This window comes from Pieris rapae, chromosome 4 (assembly GCF_905147795.1).
Source record: "Pieris rapae chromosome 4, ilPieRapa1.1, whole genome shotgun sequence".
NCBI lineage: Eukaryota > Metazoa > Arthropoda > Insecta > Lepidoptera > Pieridae > Pieris > Pieris rapae.
The window spans coordinates 2,418,002-2,442,268 of record NC_059512.1 but is presented as its reverse complement, the minus strand read 5'-3'; the positions used below and the strand labels follow the sequence as shown (position 1 = coordinate 2,442,268).

Sequence of the window (24,267 nt, the reverse complement as noted above, 5' to 3'; positions counted from 1 at the left end):
ACAAATACTGCATTTTTTATATCAAACCAAAGAGCGCTGTATATTAGGATTTCAATGCGATAACGCGAGTCCTCAATTGGGCTAAGAAAACTTTTACGATCCATTTGTTTGTTGTACTGAGATTATACTTCTTTAGCCTTGCTAAGCACGTGTCTTGATATTTCTTTCATCCGCGAAATGAAATTATGAGTTTAGTTCCGTCGCGCTCTTCATGAGACGCACGCGCAACAAAACCGAGGTGTCCAGTGATTTCCGGGATAAAATTTAAATTGTGAAAACAAAATAATAAAGTGAATCTTCATCATAAAATTAAAATTTTAAAAAATTCTAGATAAGCCGGTATTGGTTTTTTTTTCAGTGAAAAGAAATGTAAATTTTAATGCAATTTATATTTTTATTATTTTTTATGCTTGTTCGCTTGAACGCTTACCTTTAATAATCTACACTAAATGCATCTTTTAGTTTTGTCTAGAAGAAATCGTTAAAATACGGATTATAGAATAAATTGCGAACATGAAAATATTTATAAAGTAAATACTTCTTCATTTTTTTACAATTAAAAGTGAAAAATATATAATAAGACCAAATACAGGTTATGCAAATAAAATATAATGAAAGTGAAATTATTATAGGTTACACGAACCAAGTTATAAAACAAAATCATAGACATTTTCTATCGTCATTAATATCTATTATCTACCTACTATGATTAAATATTTATCCCATATCTTAAACAGGACAATATATTTAATAGTTTATTCAGTAATAATTAACTATAACAAAAAACTGTTTAATAATCGTGAGAACTAATTTTTTCATTACATTTTTTGCTATACAATTTATATGATATTTATGCAATAGCTAATACATATTTGCCTAATTGTTGTCGTGTAGAATAATAATAACGTACAAATCAATTGACTGTAATTCCTGCTATTATTATTTATACCTAAGTATTTGAATTTTTTCTTGATTCATTAAGTATTCTTTCACTAGAAATCAAACCACATTATTAATCACCTCTCACGGCTCTTAAACGGATCTTTAAATTGAAAACATGTATTGATAAATGAATACAGCATTTAAACATTATAATGTTAAAACAAGCTAAACAACTTCTATACATAAGACAATTATAATATCATCGAATTAATTTTCTATTCAAGACCTTGAGAACGTGACATTTGTATTTTTGTCATAATTTACAATTTGATCAGGCGTGACTCTTGACGTAAATCTTATGTGGATTTTTTGAATTTGGAATAGACTACGGCTGCAATAACAGTTCACTTTTTGTTCTTAGTTAGTCTATGGTAATAAAGCGTGTAACAAAATAAAAGTTTATGGGTGTAGGCCTTATACTTTACAACTTCCAATAGCATCAGCGATAATTCAGTGCAAGTTCGATGTAGTTCTGTTAACACATTAAGTGCCCTTTTCCCCGTCCAATGAGCGTCCCGTTCATTTTTTTAAACCTTTACCATCACTAGCTCTCGGATACGAGTAGTACTTGACGTCCTGCATGCCGACCACTCGGATCTGAATATTTTTTTAATTTTAATTATATACATTCATATTTACTTCAATCAAAATTCGCCATAAATTTTTGGTTTCCGGCTTTTATTTTGTATTCATTGTTAAACATTCAATGTGTTAATAATTAATATCCTTAGCGCTGATGTAACCTAGTGAACGCGGGTAAGAAAATATCGTAATAGATCCGGATCGCTGTCTATATCATTTCTGTACTGTTACAGAGTAAGGTCCTTTATTTATTTTAAGTAACATCGCGCGAAAATAAAATACTCAGAAATAGTATCTTATATGTTTTGTCCAAATAGTAATTCAATTCCCTGCAAGGGCCTCGGAGTTTGTGGGTAACAAAGCCAGGGTCTGTAATTTTGTTATTTGTATCATAGAACAGTATGGGAGACGACTGAAACGTCACTATTACATAGCTAGAAGACCTGCAGTAGCTCTAGGCAGCAGATGAGTAGATATTACATATACCCGCAGAAGAAAAATACATCTCGCTTATGTATTAATATGCGCTAGCAACATAAGCAAATGCTAGGGGTCCAATATATAATGGTAGCGTGGATTAGGATTATAGAACGAATGTTTTAATTATAATATATAGTCTTACATTTTGTCACGTATTTATCATATTATATTGACGACACAGAATAATTTAAAATTCGTGCACATTTTATATAAAATGTTATAGCGTCTTCATTACTTTTTGTCATTGAAACATTGTTAGTTTTTCATACACTTTTGTGTACGATACCGAACAATATATTTGTATTTGTGTGCTAGTTTTAAAATAACGAAGCTAGTTGTGTGACACCACCTTTGTAGGCTTTACACAAATGACCTTTCTAAAGTAATTAACGATATAAACATGTTTTATTGCCTCTTAATACAAGCGAGGTAAAGGAAACCTAGAAGATTACTTCATTCGTTATCGCTTAAAGTATTGGTCTACTGTCTATTGATGACAACTTCTAGGACGCTACTGGCAGCCAATTGAAATTTAGATAACTTTTTGGCGTTTTGAAGTATATGATAAGATTATTTTGATTCTGCCCTATAAAACACGAAACGTTGCATCGCTCGGCTGTAAGATAATTCAAGTGTCAATTGTTTTGTTATTCAATTATAAACTAGGCTACGTCCTAATAACGATGGCTTGTTTCACGCTTTACGTTCACAAAATGATATGAGATCTTAGGCAGAGTTTTGGCGAGGCAAGACTGGCGATTGTCTAAATACATTATTATGGAATAAACCTTTTCGGTTTCTAGTTTGTAAACACCTTTATTTAAATATATGTACTTATGACGATCAATCTCTCACTGTGTAGATCTGTTAAACCTAACCCCATTATACATGAAAATAAAATGTTATTGCCCTCTATTAAGCGAAGTACCTACTCCTTGTGATTTTTACTATCGAATTGTGTTAACCCTGTGACAGAAAGATGTCGATAAGTACTTAGTTGAAACAATGGAAGTGTACAGATTAATTTATTATGAATAAGAGGGTTTGTCTTTCCCACTTATACCCCAACTGTGCATTAAAGGAATTTCTGTCCATTTGTGACCATTGTTTAAGGTAACTAATGTCTAAGTAATGTCTTCAGTTCTGTGATTTAGTATCGGATGTGGATATAATTAAAAAATATTATGTACCTCATTTTCAAGCGAACTTTTAATCTAATATCCCGCGTATATCCACGAAACCAAGCTCACAAATTGCCCAATGTAGCTATTAGGTATTATATTGGAGTTATTATTACGACAGGAGAAAATTACTAAAGACACGTTCAATTGTTTTTATGAATATTTTAAGATTATTAAGCTGCATCGGTTCGCCCATTGATAGTTCGATGAACTTTAAAACACATTGTCTCCCGATTCTGCGCAGAAATTCGCTTGTATAAACGCTCAATTAAAATGTATGGGTTTTGGAAAGTACCTACGCATATTAAAACAAAATATCCTGTTTTAACAGTTAGGTAACGGACAACCTCAATGACGAAACACGTCCATAAAAGCACCGTTGAATATCTAAAATATAAATTACGTAATTAGGCATCTATAATCGAAAGGCATATTTAACCTCGCGATATTACTTTTTCCATTCTTTCTTTTTTATTCATTGTTCATCTTGCTGAAGAGTTGTGTGACTAACATGACCTCAGAAATGTTTTGATGATATTTTGCTATTTATCAGGCGTGGTGTTTAGCCATATTCATATTTACGTTTTATTCTTATAACCAAGGTGTCAGGATAATTACCTAATTTCAGGTAGGTACAGCAGCGGTATACCATGGTTTAAGTTGATTAAACTGAGTGACATTTGTAACAGAACAGTATTCCAAAAAAAAACAGTGTGGGCGAGGTTAACGGCGTTTGCACTTTGCGACTACATCACGTGCTTGGTGGTGGTGGAAAACTCTCAGAGTCAGACCTTACCGACCCGTACCAAAAGTACTAGTAAGAATTGGAATACTGTCTTAAAGGAACCTAAGTCGAATTGGTTCGGAAATACTTTAGTGGGCTGTCTTGACTCTCTTGGGAAGAGTCTCTTGTTGAACCCCGAGTTCCCATCTTTAGTGACAGTGAAGGGCTGAGGTGTTTTAGGGGGTAGAGTCTCACTACCCCTCTGAACAGTTGAGGACTCTGATCCAGTCTCACAATCCCCGCGTCAAGCTTAAAGTCCATGGCGTATGCGAAAGCGCATTTTTTTTCATTAAAAAAACGTTGCTGAAGCTTGCGATTCTTAAAACTGAGGTCGTGTGGTACTGCCTGGATATGTTCTACGAACTAGTAACACTTCCTTGTATCGTACAAAGGAAAACATCGTAAGGAAACCGTCTTGACTCAAATATAGACGACGGTAATCACGGAAGGTCGATCTATAGAAAATATATATGCAAATTACTGCATTAACTATAAAATTATACAAGATTTGCGTCTGTCATAGTCTTCTGCAAAAGAGATGTGTCTGATTTGGGCACATTACCGAAGAAACATATCCCCCCGTTTAATCTGTTTATTTATACCGGCATATATTTCTTTTAAATAGCACATTGATACCTATCATCATAGATACGCAAGCTCTTATAATTTTAATACGCTAATTATAATACATCGCAGATTAGCTTGTGGTGTGCACAGATCTTAAAAATAGCATTGACATTGTAGTTTTGCCTTGACAGTTCTTACACATATTATTTTCTAAGATCATATCGTATGTGCAATTAATCAACTATAAGTAATTATAATTTCAATTGATTTCAATGATATCTTAACAATCAACTACTTTTGACGCTGATTGACTTTTAATAGATAAATTTGCTAATTACAAAGACATATCATTCAATAAATAGGCCTCCAATGGTGGACAAACCAAAACCTAACAAGCAAATGATTATTCCTTAATGTTAAAGCGTATTTTTTTCTTAATTCAAAATCAATGAAACTTATAATCTATTATAGTTAAGGCTATTATTATTATTAATAACATAACAATAACAATACACTCGAACATACAAAAAATTTCCTCAAATTATGTCCAGCCGTTTTGGAGTTAAAGTATATTTTGTTTTTATAAATTACATTAAAATTCATTTAAATCGGTTCAGCCGTTTAAGAGGATTTCAGTAACATACCCACGTATAGAACAAGAAGTTGTCGTGTCGTTGTCGCACCAGGTGATCATCATATTCCCTCTTCGGTTTTCAATGGTACTCAGCAGATTTCGTATTCTCCGACCTTACCCAGCACCTTCTTCATTGGTCTTCTTTTCGAAAACGAGAATGATAAATTAACCAATGTTAGGTTACGTAAGTCAGGGAATATTTTTTTGGAAATAGCTCTCAAAGAGCTACCTAACTGACTATCTACAAAACACAATTATTATAGGAAGTAATATTAAAACGTTTAATTTGGAAATATCAATAATAAAAAATAAATACTGCGAAAGATATAAGTCTTTTGGCGTTAAAAACAATTAAATACCCATCTAAGTTTATTGTTGCTGTTAGTTTTTTGTCATTTATAGTACAAGGTCTTCTTTTCTGCTAATCGAGGCTACGCCAAAATGATAAAAACCTAAAGCGAACTAATTATAATAAAAAATTGGGAAAACGTATGAATTTATTTAGCATAGAACGCAAATTAATAGAATTTTATCGCGTTATTAGCAAAAAATGGCACAATTCATTATGTGATATTATGTATTTATAAATGAATATTTATTTTTTTACAAAGTTTACATCTAACATTTTTAAAAAATTAGACCTACAACTTGCACCAATATTAATAAATGTTTTCAAAAGTAGGAGGATAAATATTTATTAATCTATCCAAACTATTACGCGAAATAAATTATTAACGTTGTATTAAGTATTAACATATTATCTGTATATATATAATTCGATATGTATGTCGCAGCCCACTACCTTAATTAGCCGTTCAATCAATAGCCTAGGCTATTTACTAAACAACGTCGCCGCAATTAGTGGCTATTTAATAAACTGGCGGGCTAAAAGCTGAAATATCGGACATACAAATTCTGCAATTACTATATATAAAAGGTTAATTATTGTTCATTACTCATTAGTGTTCTTACGCTTACTATTAGTGTCACTACACTGTCCCATAGTATTGTTCTTTAAACTTTGGAGAACATCGTCAAATTTGGTAGAAAGTGGAACTAAATTGAAAAATTTGGCGTTGACGTTTCGCGTTCTTTACAGCGTGCGTGGTCATGGTCGGATAAATTTTAAATTATGTAAAATAATTATAAGTTTACAATAAAAATACATAGCTTCAATCCGGTAAAAAAGTGTTTTCTTAGAGTTGATTATTATTTTTTAATACTGCTCTAATACCTTTGAAACGACCAAAATTACACTAATTTTTTTTCAGTGTTATCATTATAATTTACACAAGTACACAAATTGTTTAATTTAATCATTTCACATAGATAATTCATACAAGCTGTAGTTTTCCGTTAACTAATAAATTTCTTAATCTTTTTTTTTTAATGTTGGCAATTATCCGAACGTTAACTAACTACGAGAACGTTAAACGGTCCTAATAATATGTTTCATTGTTGCCTCATTGCAGTTAATAACCGACTTTAATAAGGAGGTTGTTCTGTATGTGATATTGTTAGAATTACATAACATATTGATCTTTCAAGCGCTTGTATGTTCCTCCACATAGTTATATCAAGATTCTTTGATTCTTTGAAACACCGTAAGAAACGATTAAATCGGTTTAGTAGTTTTCGAGATATCAGTATCAACACTTTTCTAGAAGGTATATGTAACTTTATAGGCACATATATATATAACTATGTAAGTCATGACATATATACAAGACAAAACAATAGTATAAGACAGCAGTTGGCCCAGTGGTTTTAGCGTGCGGTTGACCCTGGAGTTCGAATCTCAGCTGTGCACTAACAGACTTTCTGCATATGCATTTAACACTCACTCGTACGGTAAAGGGAAAAATCGGTAGAAATCGGGCAGTAAGTAAAACTAGTAAAATCGGTAAGTAAATCTAAGCCAGTTAGACCCAAAACGATGTGTATTAGAAACTCCTTGACTATTAGAAAAGTCAAATGACGCCAGTTGTAGGTAAATAATGTTTACAGGTCGGTCGGTAAAATTTTATATCACTTTTTATAATTTATGCAGTATTCAAGGGCAGTATAGTTATAAACGTGTTCTAAAACATATGAAAGGTTTTAAAACATGTCACTTCGGTTGACCTTAGATCCGGACACGGTATCTTCAAGGATTCTTCTACTTCCCTATATCCTTATCCACTTAATATAGCACGTATACATACTATATATTTTGATGATAATGTTTGCGAATTTAAATAAAAATGACACTACAATCCCTGGTCTCAGAATGACGAAGCTCTTTCCTTACATGGGCTGGCTCAATTTTGGAGGCCAAGGCATACCCAGTCTCCACACGACTTATATTCCGAATTATTATATATAAAACATTTTGTGAGCCGTTATTTGAACGACTAAAGGTTTAAAAGACTCAAGCCTAGTTTTTGAAACTAGGCGAACGCTGCTATAAACAGCATTAAACATTGCCTCTTCATCGATGCCCATGGATCGACGACGCCCAAATTTTGAATCAACTTTGACGGTCATTATTCCTGACTTTATACATTACTTTTAGGTATATTAACTTTAATATTTTTCGTTCGTTATGACATATATATTTTTACTTTACTCATGTAGGTAAACAAAATTAAATTAATTGTGAATTTACATTTACTGCCAATTCTCAAATCAAGGGCGTAGAACGAAAGAGAAGAACTGGCAATAAACTCTCCGCCAATCTTTTTAATCGCCAATATATACACATAACGCAACATAGCTTTTTAAATTTTGTCTTTTCGTTTACAAAGTGTTTCATTTGAGTACATTATATACAGTAGATACATATAGCGTGACAAAGATGTATTCTTAAGTGTCGTGTACTGATATACCTTGTCATTATGTCTTTATTTTATAATCACGCGCTGAAAATCACAAACGATTCTTTGTATTTTTTTCTCATTTCTATGAGATAATTTGTTTATGCTTATAAAAAAAGGATGTGGTTTTTGTAAATATATAAAATTTTAATAACAATACAGCTTAAAATAAGTCAGTCCTAAGATATTTACGTTAATGATGATCGCAAGTCAAATTAATATCACCTTGCAATATAATATGTAGAAAACCTACGCGTTAAGCAGATTTTTTCTATTCTTCTTTTATGGAACAGGGGGCAAACGGGCAAGAGGTTTACCTGATATTATTGTTATATATGTCGCAGTAATGTAGTTGAATCAGAGTTAAGTGTATCTCTGGACAGTTAATAAAAGATCGATATTCAATCAAGTCGCTAGCATCAAAATATTATTTCTTCAAGTGCCTATTGCTTCAACCAGAAGACGGAAGTTTTAATTAAATGTGCAGTTATTAGTAAATTCTCATTAGTTAATACAACTGTAGGGTAATTACTAATTAGATTTTCATTCCAATAAGCGGCATAACCATGCTTAATCGGTAACTTAATTTTGTCAACAATGTTTTTTGTTCAATATTTAATTTGGGACAGCGATAGAAGTAGAATTCAAATTACTGACTTCTTCGCAAAACCATCCATAGATTTACTAATTTTGTTCACCATTAAAAAATCTAGGATAATTTCTTAAAAATATATAAAAGTCTCGGAAGTATGAATAATACATTTAAAAATAACTTATACGGGAAAAGGTCTAACTATAAAAAATCTCGTACAAACCAAATACAGAATGAGCCAACCGCTGTGAACACAAAAAATCGTTATTGTTTTCGTGCGGGTAATCCTCAATTTGCAGTATCGCTTTAATCTTAACTAGATAAACTATGGGCAAAACCTATAAGATCCGTTTTTGTTTCAGAGGTTGCCAACATTTATTACTTTATGATTTTATCGACTTGCTGCTGTGACAAACTTGCACGCTTAGTATGAAATTTAATCTGTCAAGAATGATATTAACACCGGTATTATGAGGAATTTAGCAAAGTTGTTCGGTCTCAGAGTTAAATGTGATAGAATAACATAGATGTAGATTATTGCACAATTATGTATTATATATTTTTGGTTTGAATTCTTTACGCGCGCTTATGTTGATGGGTCCCAGATCAGTCATAGTCATCGGTATTTACAGTAGCTTTATATGTAACTATGACGCCCAGCTTTGTTCCGGGTTATTAATTCATTTATTTATTTCAGTAAAACCCTTAAGCTAAGATTCACATTTATTCTTGTTTATTCATGAATATTATTTATGTCCCCCTTTTTTTCTAAAACAATTTATAGGCATACAAACTAAAATGTATATATACACTTTATGTATAATATTTCTTATATATTAACATTTAAAGCGTCCAAAGGCTCTACACATCTGACTTCGTTTTATTCCGTACATAAATATAAAATTAAAGAATGATCTACGTTATTAAGTAACTAACTTTTTAATGTTGCAGTAGATAACTAATTATCAAACCGATTGAGTAATTTAAGATATTAAGTAATTGGAACATTTGGGTTTAAATTATCAGTTAGTGAAAAACGTTTAAACGATATACAATACAATAACAGGAAAACTCCAATGTCAAAAAACTAATTAAAAAGTAAAGTTTTGTTAAGAAACGGAAGTAAAATGACGTTAAAAGTAGAAAAGGAATTTAAGCCGAGTGAAACGAAACGTATAGTAAAGAATGTGGTCATCATCAGTTTGGCGTTTATGGTGCACTTCACGGCGTATAGTGTGAGTATATATTCCTTTATTAGAAACATTTGATACATCTATAGATCTGTAAAACTATTCAGTACGTCAATAATCAGAATGTTAGATGATCTGATGTGCCTAAAAGTAAGGACTGTGTAATCCTGTGTACATAAATTTATTAGGTAACAGGGGGCAAATAGGCAGGCGGCTCATCTAATCGCCACCCATTGAAATTTAGATTTCCAGAAGGCTCGCAATTGCGTTGTCGAACTTTTAAGAATTCCTTCGCTGTTTTCCTAGGTAGCTGGTGCCATAGTGGTGTCAGTATAACTCTTATTCAGGTTTTTTTGTTGTTATATTGTTATATGTTTATGAAATTTAAAGAACAGTTCGCCTGTTTAAAATTATAAGCAAAATTAAGAGAAAATATGCAGACATTAGGTTTTGGGTTTCTATTCTAATTTTAAATACAAGGTTATGAAGGCTTCTACCAATAAACAGTTTATACATTACACATTTCCAAAGCTGGTTTCTAATGTTCCTAATGGTTATTAATATAACTCAATATTTAATGGAAACAAAACGACATCTAGGTAGACAATTAGAGCAGTAGCTCTTTATATTATAAGCAGTTTCTTTCAGACATCCTCGAACTACGGCTGTAATATCACTGTTCTTTTGTTATCCAAGAACGGTTATATCATTTGGAACATGGAGAATGGAGTATTTATTTAACCCAGTTTTCTATTTGCAAGCTTTTATACATTCTTTACCTAGGCTTTAGATGTTTGTCGTTACCATTAAATATTTAGCTTCTTAAGTGGATTAAAACGTTAACAATGTTTGACAATTGACTTATTTTTCTCAGAGGATCTAGATCCAATAAAGCGCATAAAGTGTTTTTTTACCTTAAATCGGACAAACGTACCAATAAATATTATTCAGTTCGGCTTATCTTCAAGTATTTATTCATTTAGAAATGTTGAGTTTAAATGTGTTTAATATTTTTATCGATATCCTAACTGCCTTCTGTACCTACCATTGATCGGAACTCGTACACGGGTCAACGCCATTTTCTCCATTCGCATCCTGCAAACGCTTGTATATCTTCTATCTATCTCTTTTAGGCCGATCTCTTCTCCATCTTCCCCTTGGTACTTTCCATATAGTTGTGTTTGAAGTCCTTTTATTTGTACATCTCGCTATACGCCAATTGCCACTTCTGATTTAGGGCATAATGTGCCGGCCATTATTGAGCAATTCACAGCAAGTATATGAAATACTTCCACGATCTGACAATCTAATGTAGGGCAACACTTGGGTACAGCCACATCTGACCGTTGTCGCCTATTTACCATGTAAAAGTGGTAAAAAATCCTACACAACAAACACACTTGTTTTAAATGAAGGTGAAGAATATTGGTGATTTAATTCGAGTTACCTACGTGTTTCTTAGATTAGTCTAGAAAAAATCCCTAAAATTTGTGATTTTGTAGGGTGCTGCCAATCTCCAAAGCTCCATAAACGCTGAAGAGGGACTAGGAATGAGCTCGCTGGCGGCTGTCTACGCGGGACTCATTTTGTCCAATATATTCCTGCCAACGGCCGTAATAAAGTAAGTTTTTAATGAAACTGAGACACTGAGTGTATCTGAGGAAGAAAAGTATGGGGATCGAAGAACTCTTTATGTTGTTTAAGCCGAACAGTTATTATTGTATCGAAAATAAGCTCTTGCTTCAGAACTGCAGCAAATCACAAAACCTTCAGGCGTTAATTTTAATTATGTACTGTAGGCTATATATTATATGATAATAAGTAAATATTTATGTATATAATGATGTAACTTCCTTTTAATTACTGAAATTCCGGGTGCTCCTGAACCTGAAAAAATGTCTCTTCCGGTCTACCTACAGGTTAAATATTCTGCTAAGAGGTGAGAAATGAACTAAACAAGAAACTGTCATTTCAGGTGGATAGGCACAAAATGGGCGATATCTCTCTCGTTTGTGACCTATATGCCGTTTATAGCTGCACAATTATGGCCTTCATTCTACACTATGATACCGGCAGGGCTATGTGTTGGTCTTGGAGGCGGACCCCTTTGGTGTGCGAAGTGTACTTATTTATCTGTGGTAAGTACTGAATGAGATTGAGACTCTCATCCCTGATGTCGTCATAGGTAGGAAAACAAAAAGCGTTTAGACGCAAAAAGTCGACGACGTGTTACAGTCACAAAAGGCAGATCACCTACTTGCCTATTAGAAAAAACAAGAACTTGAAACAGACTCAGAAATCTGATTTAGATCAACCTTAAATGTTGTAGCGCCACAGAATATTTTGTGGCTAGAGAACTGTTTTAGCGATTTCGATTCTGAGAAACATAGTTATGGTACTTCATTATTAGTTTTATGGTTAAATAAATCCACATTTTATTGATTACTTCATGTACACAAAACGTTTCGATTGCTTTAATAAATGCGGTTTGTTTCAGACTTTATCGGAGTATTAACCATAGGTTTTTACAACAATTATAAATGACTTAAATGTTCTTATTAATATGACATTTGCATGCCTATTTATATGGCTGATTTGATGGGTGTTTTTTTTAAGATTAATCAATCTGAATATATCACTTTCTTTGCAAATAAACGATTTATTTATTTAAATAAAAAAAACGTAGTAGGTATTACAAATACTTAACACCCATTCTCATTCACCCAAGGATTCAATTCAACATCACTTAATCCGTATTTGAAGACAACTGACATTCTTTTACCGTATAAATATATTTGTTTTAATAAGACCCGTGTTTACAGGTATCTGAGGTTCATAGCAAGATATCAAATATAACAGCGGAAGCATTGTTGACGCGATTCCTTGGTCTCTTCTTCATGATATTCCAGTTTAATCAAGTTTGGGGAAATCTTATCTCGTCGCTTGGTAAGTGATCATTTCCAAGTTTCCTTGTGGTTTAATGGTCTATGTAAAATAATGATATAAACGTGTTTTGAAAGGGGTTAGACTTGTGCCACGCCCCACATTAGCCTTTCTCTTGAACCAAGTTCAATACCAAGTTTATATATCTTTAAAGCAGTTATGCATCCAAAATTATTCAACACATTCAAAGAAACTAGTCTGTATATACCGAAGGATCCAACACGGCTGTGGGTTGCACTATATCTTGCACCACGATATATTTTTATTTCTAAGAATTCTGGAAAATACATTACGATTTCCAGCATAGACAATGTGTGGGTAATTTGTGTAAAAAGTAAATAATTACTGTTGACGTAATCCCCAAATAAGAAAATCAAAGATGCCCCCTCCTATAGTGCTTACATAATACTTGAACGGCCCCTAATACTAGCATCATATTAAGAAATTACAAAAATTACTTTCAGTCTTATCTTCGGGCGATAATCACGCTGCTGTGACCGCGATCAACGCGACCATGATCCCAGAAATCTGTGGAGCGAACTTCTTGCCCAGTGCTGATGCTGCAGAGGCCTTACAGCGGCAGCCTTATGAGAAAATCCAGCTCTTATCTGGTTAGTGGCAACTTTTCTAATGTTTTTACAATCTAACCTAATTTAAGACTAATAAGTGAATCTAACTAAATTTGCTAAGGATATTTAACAAAATGTTCAATAACACCACTTACGGTCTCTGCGGGCAAGACATCTTGTTCTTGTATTACGTTTAATCACTTAGCACAAACCTACTAAGAGTAAGAATAAGAATCTGAAACGAGGCTTAGTGGAAAGTCTGACTCCCCTACGACAAAACTGTATTGGATTTTGAAAATGGCATTCATAAGTCTTGTTTCTGGATATCATTCTAAACTACTTATTAAAGTGAGATAGCAAGTTATTTTTTTAATATATTCTTCACAAACTTAAGACCTAGACTACTATTATGTGTTCCGTTTGACGTCCGAGGTCCATTATGAGAGAGTACATCGCTTCCGTTTCCGCCCAAATCGCTAGTTACCGACCTTTTCCCACCACGTGACACCGCCGCCAGCGCCCAGCGTTTGAAACTGGAACTAACTTTTTATCGCGCTAAAGCAAGCCGCCAGAATTCTTGTTCATTGTTGCGTCGTTTTTCGTCTAGCACAGTCGCTAGTGCAAACTTAAAAAACGAATCAGTATATTTAAAGTTATATCGACCTAAAATTTATTTTCAAAGTGAAAATACGTAAATCGGTGAACTCGGTTTTCACGTTATAATTACAAAATCGTTAAGAAAAGTTCTAAAATCGGTGAAAATTGGTTAAGTAAAGTGCTAAAATAGGTGAAAAATGGTTAATAAAAGTGCTAAAATCGGCGGTGTTGGCCACGCGGTCGAACGTGCCTAGCCCGCACTTTACAAAGCCTTCTCATAATGTCACGGAAGATTTTGTCTCTAACAAGCCGGGTTCTTCGCAAAGTTCGCAAAAGCACGAGTGAAGAGGATGAAGAACCGCCGCCAAAACAAAGACGAAATAACCACGTGCGCAGTAATTCACGTGATTCTTCTCCAGATTTGTTTTAAAGGTTTGAGTAATTGTCGCAGAAATTGGTGAGTCATCTTAATAATACTTTCTCCAATTATGCTGCGTTATCTGGCATGTTTAAAAAGTGCCTCAATCTATATATAATAATAATGCAAACCTAAACGACCCGTTTTTAAACCATGCGGCTTAACGCTTCTGATCTGAACTGTGTACGTTATATGATATACAAAAGAAATACGTTGCTTTTTCTGCTTTTACCGATTTCAAAATTAATAAAGACGTTTCCTAGAGGATTCTTTATAATTGTATATCATGGAACGGTTTATGGTTTACGGTTATTATGGAAAGTTTTGCGGTCTTATCGAGCACGTTTGTAGCTCAAAATGAGTTAGTAAATAAGGCGTTACGTAGCGTTTTAGAGTGGTATTCTCACTTGAACGTGACGCTTAATTCAATTCTATACATGATCAATTGTACGAATGTTTTGGTTAAAGTATAAAGTGTATAAAGTGAGTAACGGGCTCACGAGGTTTTACAAATTATTTGCGGCAAACGGGCCAAAGTCTTAGAATCTCGCTGTAAAACATTGCTAAAAAACCTAAAAAGAATTTCCTCTCTTCGGTATACATGTTTAATCCGGAACTATTATCTACATATTTACATAAAGTTGGTGGTATTGACAAATTTGGCAGAATTTGCGGGTACCAACCTGAAACAATACGCGTTAAATCACCCGTACGTTCTGAATAGCCTATAGCTTCAACTTCTCAGGTCAGTCAAAAGCCCTTTCTTTGTAACCGATACAACTCAAAACAAGGACAAAAGAGTCACAACTTTGATGATCACGAAAGGAAGAAAAAAGGGGGGTGCAAAAATAACAAATTAAATAAATACAAGTATAAGTGACTCGATAGGCTTTTCGGATGGTTGTTTAAGGTACTATCACAAAAATTGGGCGAAATTAAAACCCTCTTCCAACCGCCATTAATACTGCCAACGCGGGAAATCCTAAAAAAGTTGCAAACACCTGTTTCAACTTCGATGTCGTTGGAAATCCATTTCATGATTCTAAACCATAATAAATACTGGAGCCAGCCCTACTGACCCCGTTGTTCATATCTCCTCTTTTATAATAACGAAAAATTAAATAAATAAATAAATGCGATTTATTTTCAACCCAAAATCCTTATTTTCATGAAACCAGAACCTTTTCATCTGTTTCATCACCACCAAATGCCAAATTTTCCTATAATAAAGCAATGGTGAAGGATCTCGGCCAAACCCAGTACCATGTACCGATTTTCCACGAACATCGTTTCTTTCTGTGTACCAGTTATGAGGGAAGGCTCCGTCAAATGACATGTTTTGGCCATAGCTCCGAAAATTTTTTGCGTCGGCGACAACTTGGACAGCCGAGCTATTACGCCGTCAAGGCTTACGAGTAATCGTTTTCTTGGATGATTACTTACTGGTCCACCAGGACAGAACAAGTCTGAACTCCCAGGTTCTCGTAGCCATGCCCTTTATCTTTAAGAACCTGGACTGGACCATAAATCTAGAGAAGTCGATATGCACTCCAATGAGGTCGATCGATTTTCCGGGTATCACGAGGGACACAATATCAAAAGCAAAGTCCTCACCTGCAGAGAAAGTAATCAAAATTCGTCAGTGCCAGTTAACACGCCTGTCAGCCGGCAAATTGGACCCTCAAGCAGGCCCAACGCCTCTTAGGGTATGCCAATTTTGCGACCTCCATCACCCACCGGGGGAGGTTGCATTGCCGAACGCTACAGCGATACAGGAATGATTTAAGGAGATCTCCTCTTTGCCCGAGTCCTTTTGCAGAGGAGGTGAATCAAGACATGGTATAGTGGATAACCTATCTCAATTTTGCGACCTTCATCACCCACCGGGGAAGGTTGCATTGTTAAACACTGCAACGATAAAGCAATTCATTAAGGAGACCTCCTCTTTGCCCGAGTCCTTTTGCAGAGGAGGTGAATCTAGACATGGTATAGTGGATAACCTATCTCAATTTTGCGACCTTCATCACCTACCGGGGAAGGTGGCATTGTTAAACACTGCAGCGACAAAGAAATTCATTAAGGAGACCTCCTCTTTGCCCGAGTCTTCTTGCAGTGGGGGTGAATCAAGACATGGTATGGTGGTTGCACAACCTCGGTCACAAGACCCCGATTCACTTAAAAACAAGGCATATGCATTACATTGTCACCGATGCCTCGGATCTACAAAAGGGAGTGCAGGTCAACAACAAACCCCTGAAAGGTTCTTGGACACAGTCAAATGGAGTGGCATTGTAATCTGAGGGAGATGCACGCTCGTAGCAGCAATCTGGTTGACACACTCCGGGGTCTTAAAGAACTCGACGTTAATCCTGCAAAGCGACAGCAAAACTGTAGTTTAGTACATAAAAAACGAAGAAGGAACAAGGTCATAAATGCTATTAAAATTGATAAAAGATCTTCTGGCACTGACGTACAGTTTGAATATTGTACTTATCCCTCACGACACTTGCCGGGAATGTACAACGTGGAAGCCAATTACCTCTCGCGCAATCGCAGGGGCGCCAAAGGGCATCTCTTAAAAGGGCAACCACGGACATATTCGAACCATATAGATCTTTTCGCTTCTGGAGAGGTTCATGTCGTAGCAAGTTATGTGTCGCTAAACTATTAGACTCGAACGCTTGCGACTCCTTCATTAAGCAAATACTGGAGATACGATCTAGTGTTGATATTTCCACCGCCAGCGATTCTACTTCGAGTGCTGCACCATTTCATCTTTCCTCTTAGGGAAATAATAGCATAATAATAGCACCCAGGTGGAGGAAGCATTTTTTGGCGCCCGGATTTGATAGCCCGAACACTTGCACCCTCGCTATCAGTACGGAATCTAAGCCAAACCCTGATATATACATACCGTAACTAGTTAACCTCCTCCTTAAGTGCAGAAATTACAATTGGAAACGTTTTTTGGCTAGGAATCTTTAACAGACAACTGGCTTGAGACGAAAAACTTCTTTCGTCGTGTTGAAGAACTTCAACAAGGAAAACATAAGCCCCTTTTTGGTATAAATGGGTAAATTAAATTATAACTATATATATAATTATATATAATTAAATATGAACTGAATATGTCGATTCCCGGCTCCTCCTGATGTAGTTAGATACTTAGCAAAACTATTTACCAAATAATCATCTGGCATATGGTTCAATTTGTGAGACTCTAAGCGATGTTAAGATTACATCTAATAATAATTTATTAAAAACGTACATAGTAAAGCATTTCCTTTCCTCATATCGCTTACAGCTAAACCAATCACGCAGGAATTGCCAGTATGGGATGCACATCCATTATAATTTTATTGGCATCTCGGCGCAGAGTTCATGATTTGACTCTTGCGTGGCGACCTTCATCATTTTATTATTAGCCGTAATTCCATCACTTTGCATCTGGTTTTCGGTTATAAAACAGATACAGAAACGTATAGACAATCAAGTTGGACGTTTTTATCTTGCCCGAATAAGCATCTAAATCCGTCATTTGTCTTAGGACACTCATAACCGTCTCTAATAATAGGCGTGGCTCCTTGACAAATTTATTTATTACAACCAGAGATCCTGTAAGACTAGCTACCCCCGCAATTATTGGGAGCTAGGTTAAGAAAACCCTTTAGAATCGGGTATCAAATCATCGCCGCGTAGATTTGATTAGGTGTAGCTTCGCTAAAGTTTTTAGAAAGATTTCCCATAAATTAAATTATTGCTAAGGCAAAGTGGCGTCATGAAAGTTCATAAGAAATATTATTGTCGAAATCTAGAAAATAATAGTCGGAATGCTGAGACTCGATCGGAAAAGTCTCTTTCGCAGTAGGATTTTCGGCCGCTTAATGAATTAGCCAGGTTTTCTACTTCTATATAAACAATGAAAATTTATTTACCATATTTATTAAATGGTACTAAAGCTTAGGCTTTAATTAGATTGTATTGTTTATTTCATCATGATTCTATCGAAAATAAATAATTCAAATCACATTGTTGCGTTTTTTAGTTATATTATATAACCTTACAAGCCACCAGGAGATAACAAACACGTCTCTCATAATGGACCTCGGACGTCAAACGGAACACATAATATATAAATTTTACCTAAAAATAAAATTTGTATTATGTTTCCTGAGACGTCCGAGGTCCAAACGAGCTCTTCCTGGTTCTCTAATTATGAGACAAACAATGAACAAGAATTCTGGCGGCTTGCTTTAGCGCGATAAAAAGTTAGTTCCAGTTTCAAACGCTGGGCGCTGGCGGCGGTGTCACGTGGTGGGAAAAGGTCGGTAACTAGCGATTTGGGCGGAAACGGAAGCGATGTACTCTCTCATAATGGACCTCGGACGTCTCAGGAAACATAATACAAATTTTATTTTTAGGTAAAATTTATATATTATTCTCCTTGTTAAAATTCTATCAAGAATTTAGAAGAAATATAAGTATAAACTTATAAGTAGCATATTGTGACAGGATATGATTATGGTTTAAATATAAAATAAATATTTGCTTTTCATTTCAGGCATATATCTAGCGTGTATGGCGGCTGCAGCTCTAATTGTTGCAATTGGGGTAGACTCTATGAAGAGGTATGAATAATTTAGTATGAATAAAAATTACAATTAACATAACATTATTTTAATTTTAGTATTGCTTAACAGTGACAATTTACTGTTTATGAATACCCATCTTTACATATAAATAAAAATGAATCGCAAGATATGTTAAAAAACGTAAAACGATGGTAAATGTTATAGATACGATACTGGTCGTGCTATCAAAGTAATGGGAGGTGTTGAAATGCTCATGGCGACCCTCAAGCTATTAGTGGAGCCCAAGCAGATTATGCTGATAACCATCATGGTCTTCACCGGATTACAGCAGGCTTTCTTCGGAGCTGATTTTACAGCGGTTAGTATTTGTTTTCCTGGTATCAGTATTATGGCATATGTCTGCAGTGGGGTCTACGGGTTCAAATCAAGGTCAATGAATACGCTATGGATTCTGCAGATGCATCAAATCTGTCAATTTTATTTAATAACTAGCTGACCCGGCAAACGTTGTTTTGCCATGTTTTTGTGCCAAAAAATTAAAGTTTATAATTAACAAAAAAAACATAAGGGATGATTGTAGAGGGGTGAAAATAGGGGGATGAAAATTAGATGTTGTTCAATTCTCAGACCTACCCAAAACACACACAAAATTTCATGAGAATCGGTCGAGCCGTTTCGGAGGAGTTCGGTTACTAACACCGTGACACAAGAATTTTATATATAAAATTAATTTGCAATTTCAGAACACTAATTTCTTAATTATCAAATATTATTCTAAAAATTTATTTCAGTCATTCGTGTCGTGTGCTGTCGGTACGGGAACAGTTGGATATGTGATGCTGACTTTTGGTGTTGCTGATGCTATAGGATGCTTTGTTACTGGATATATTGCTAAGGTATTTCATCAGAGTTTTATTGATTATCGGGGCAGATCCTTAGAAAATTATATTTTATTAAGCTACCCGGGCCGCAATATTAAGTCCTTACATGTAATATTGGCGTTAATCGTACTAGCCACTTTGGCATTAAATATCACCTCTTTGGTTGGGAATTTTAAATTTACAGCTATAAGCCAAAACGCCAATTTCATATGTAAGGACTAAATAAATACAAAACATAATGTTGTATTTATTTACAAAAATCATTCTCTCAATAGTGCTTGTATTGATTTGTTATCATTTTTCACAGATAACTGGGCGGATACCTCTGATTTGCGCAGCTACTGTGCTTCATATGGCCCTTGTGGCCACAATACTGCTGTGGAAGCCTCAAGCGAACATGAGCTACGTGATGTACATCATCGCTGTGCTGTGGGGACTCTGTGATTCCGTCTGGCTGGTACAGATTAATGGTAAGCAAATCAGAGAACTTTGATTTAATAAACCAGCTAGGGTTTGCCAGGGTTTGCTCACGCTAGACATTAGATACTCACAAATGCCGAAAGACTCGCTAGTGCCTTGCCGGCCTTTTTGAATAGATACGTTCTATTTTTGAAGGACTCTAAGTGGTATTGGTTCGGAAATACTTCAGTGAGTAGCTAGTTTCACGTAGTGGTGTAGCGCGGTAAAAACTTAACTAAAACTTTAAGTTAAGTTAACGTTAAGTTGTGAAACGTCGGACATTGATGTGATACGAATTTGGTATTTGGGCTCGATTTCTGATGATGATACTGTAACTACACCAGCTGCTTTCATTCTACAATATTAGGCTAGTATGAGAATTTCTGAACCAATACTTAGGGCCTTCAAGAAGCGACTCCTAAATTCCTGAGCGGTCAGGTCATGGGTTTCTCTACCTCCATCTCATTTAACATCGAGTAAGCCTCCAAACTTCTAAAAACGGTCCCTCCCAAATTGATAGCGTGAGTTTCTATATAATAGCAAAAAAATAATATCATAAACACATTTATTTATATAATAATAAAAATACTTATTTATCACATTTTCAGCATTATTTGGAATCCTTTTCCCGGGAAGAGAAGAAGCTGCCTTTTCAAACTTCCGCCTCTGGGAATCTGTCGGCTATATCATAGCCTACGTGATTTCGCCCCATCTCCGTACAAGTTCCAAAGCCTATCTCCTTGGTACTACAATGCTTGTCGGCGTTTTTCTGTACTTCATAGTGGAATTCCAAGTGAAGAAGGAAAAAGAAGATAAGGAAACCAAAGAGCCTGTTAATGGTTTAGATAATAAGGCGTTCACTATTGCTGAATAAAAAAGGTCTGCCATGAAAAAGATTTTAAATAATTGCAGGTCAACAGGTTCACCGTTGATTTTCCTGTAAATATTTATTAACTTTATAAGTGAGTACAATCGCTTGTTTTTAAGTAACATAAAATCCATTATCTATTTTCACTATATTAATTCTTTGCGCAATTTTACTTTATTCTATGGTTGATCATTCCATTGTATATAAAACTTTTTTATAGTCTGTCTGTAACCGTCCAGAGTAATAAAAATTAAACAAAGTTTTTCATTCATTTAATAAATTAACCCTTTTTTTTAATTTTCTAAATTTTACGTGATAAACGCACACAAGATGTATATAAATCTTTTGTGCGTGTGTTTGTTTGTGTTCAAGTAGATTATAATGTTTTAGATTTACATTTTTTTTAGAGCGTACAGGAGCCTGTCGGGTCGGGCTAGTATGTAAGTCAAAATTAACAAAATGTATTTAATATTTTTTTAAATTTTGACTTTTTTTCGTTCCATTAAAATCTAGTTTTAGGAGTTATTATCTATTACTAATTATATTACCATACTGTTAACTATTTAAGTGCGATTTAGGTTTATTATGAATAAATATATTGTTAATAAGTTATTTTTAAACGTGTTAAGTTAATTTTATATAAGTTGAATTGTATGTGTAACATAGCAGGTCGTACAATGTGATATGTTAATATTATCAAAATCCGATAAATTTAAATTCTAACGGGAAATAATAGTGATATGATTTTATTTATATACATACATACATACATTTATTTGTAACATAAGATAATATAGTGATATATTCATATTCACTTTGATGGATTGTGTTGAATTTTTTTAAAATTGTTTATAAGATATTTTTATTTGATTAAAGCCTATTTACATTTTATACGTTAATAGATTTACTTCATTATAAAACTGAATCCAATTGAACTATTTCATCTCTTTCTGTTAAATTATCTGTACTTTGTATCGAAAAGAAACAGTTATAGGTCTACATCTAGGACATTTTATGAGCATATTAAAGTCAATTATTGTTTAGTCTGTGTGGTGTTCAGAAATAATACTTTAATTAATTAGTTAATGAAGTTATGCATACTGCAATACAAATAGAACATTGTAATAAAATGGTTATAGTACTTTTGGAAGTTATAAATTAAAGATCATTCATTTATTTATATTATTAAACTAATTGTAAGTACTATGTAAGAAAATATAAGGTATCTGTGATAACTATATAAATTAATAAAATATATAACTAATATGTTTTTATTACTGTCGATTTCGGATATATCAACTAAACTAATAATATTAACACTGTTTAAGAGATTTTTCTTTAGGGGTCTCTGCTCGTTCCATTTTGAAAATTTTATAATAATCAAATAAACATATTCCTAAGTGATATAAATAGTTTTAAACATTAAACGTTGCGTTGCCTGCTTTTCAAGAATAAGTACGCTAAATCGAATTGTTTTAAATACTTCTGTAGGCAGCTGGTTCCACAAAAAGGTGGTGTGCGGCAAAAAAACGCTCAGTTGTGAATTTTTGTATGCTGCCTTGACGTCCGATAATGAAACTCAGCAGTAGGTATTAGATTGAACAACTGTTCGGTTAGGAGGAGTTCCTCTGAACACTCTCGATGGTAAATGTGGTATAATAGTGTCTTCGTCGACCACTTCGTTGTTTACGCATGGGAGAATATCTAAGATAATTCGATTCGCAGATGATTAAAAAATACGAACTTATTAGATACTAAATTCTTTTATTCAATTATATATTTACAAAACTTTTAAACGTAGAGTTGACAACAATAGAACATTATTCTTAATGTAACACAGACAAAAGCATATTATTATTAATGTAACACTTTTCGAGTATTATATCTCATGTGTTTTTAGTAGACGTATAAGTAGTTATAAAGTACAGTGTAAACTCTTTATAACGAAACCAAGGGACTGAGTATTTTCTTGTCGTTATAAAGAGATATCGTTATATGGAGTGAAAAACAAAAAAAGCAACCAAATTAACAAGAATTTTTAATATGTACACAAACGTAAACTTTCGCACACTAATCGCTTTCCGTTTACTGGCCATGTTAATATTTTTAGAGTAGGTTTACGTATATTTGATTTTTTTTGCATATTTGAAGCGGCTGTGGTTGCTTAAAGGTAAAGTATTGAATTGTATGTGTTCTGTAATGGCCGATGGCATTTAAGTAAATAAGTTAAAAATAAAGTAAAAAATTAAGTTTTTAATTGAATTTATAATAATTATATTTATCTCGTAAACTTATTAATTAAAAGCATTGTGTTCATAGACGTCATCCGCACCTATTACCGAGGCCACACATTGGTTCCAGTTTTATATAACTTTTTTTGTTTTTGCATAAGTCTGACGTTATGTCGTGGTTTTAAATAATAAATTAAAATTCTCACACATTGTTGCGCTATTTTTCACTGAAGATTTTCAGAATCTATCGTTCCAATAATAGCTCGTTTATTAGCCTTCTAGGCTGGCTATACGATATGCGTGTCTACGATTAAGTCATAGAAACGGTAAAGGCATACTATTAATTAATCTATGTTAGGTATGGAACCACTTCGACACAACAAATAATAAATATACGTATTATTCTTGTTGTATGTGTTACATAGATACCTACATAATAAAATATCTAAATAATCAGTATTGTTTTAGAAACTTATATCTTCAGTGGCCTTCTTATAATTACACTTCTTATGAAAAAAGTAAAACTTCGTACGTACAAATGTTCGTAATAATATACAAATTCAATAATTAATAAACATGCAATATATCTAGCCACTCAAATAAAAACTCATTCAATGCATAAAATATAAAACATATCTTACATTTTATTACAAAAAGAGTCTTACACGTGTCGGAGTTAATTTTCTGTTACTGGCAGGTTGGATGTCTAATTAGAAACATTTAAAAAGCATCCATAGCTCGTTCTCTTTTTGAAATTGGACAATAACATTTCTTTCTTGTCTTATTTTGGCGGCCATTCAAAATTTAATCAGAATTTTATTTTGTTTAAAATGGGCAAAACTAAAAGTTATGACGCGTCAACTAAGCAAATAATTGTTAATTTACATAAGTGGGTGGCAGAA

General features: G+C 33.9%; 1 protein-coding gene across 1 annotated transcript; it reads left to right on the top strand.

Annotated features, from left to right (window-relative positions):
- The first annotated feature begins 313 nt into the window (after positions 1-313).
- Positions 314-22,325, top strand: LOC110994565 (UNC93-like protein). Its single transcript, XM_022261268.2, has 11 exons — positions 314-339; positions 9,569-9,852; positions 11,310-11,428; positions 11,783-11,945; positions 12,630-12,753; positions 13,215-13,361; positions 18,896-18,962; positions 19,131-19,284; positions 19,718-19,822; positions 20,115-20,277; positions 20,875-22,325. Exons 2-11 carry the CDS (start codon positions 9,745-9,747, stop codon positions 21,138-21,140), a joined length of 1,416 nt encoding a protein of 471 aa, XP_022116960.2. The 5' UTR covers positions 314-339; positions 9,569-9,744; the 3' UTR covers positions 21,141-22,325.
- The last annotated feature ends 1,942 nt before the right edge of the window (positions 22,326-24,267 follow it).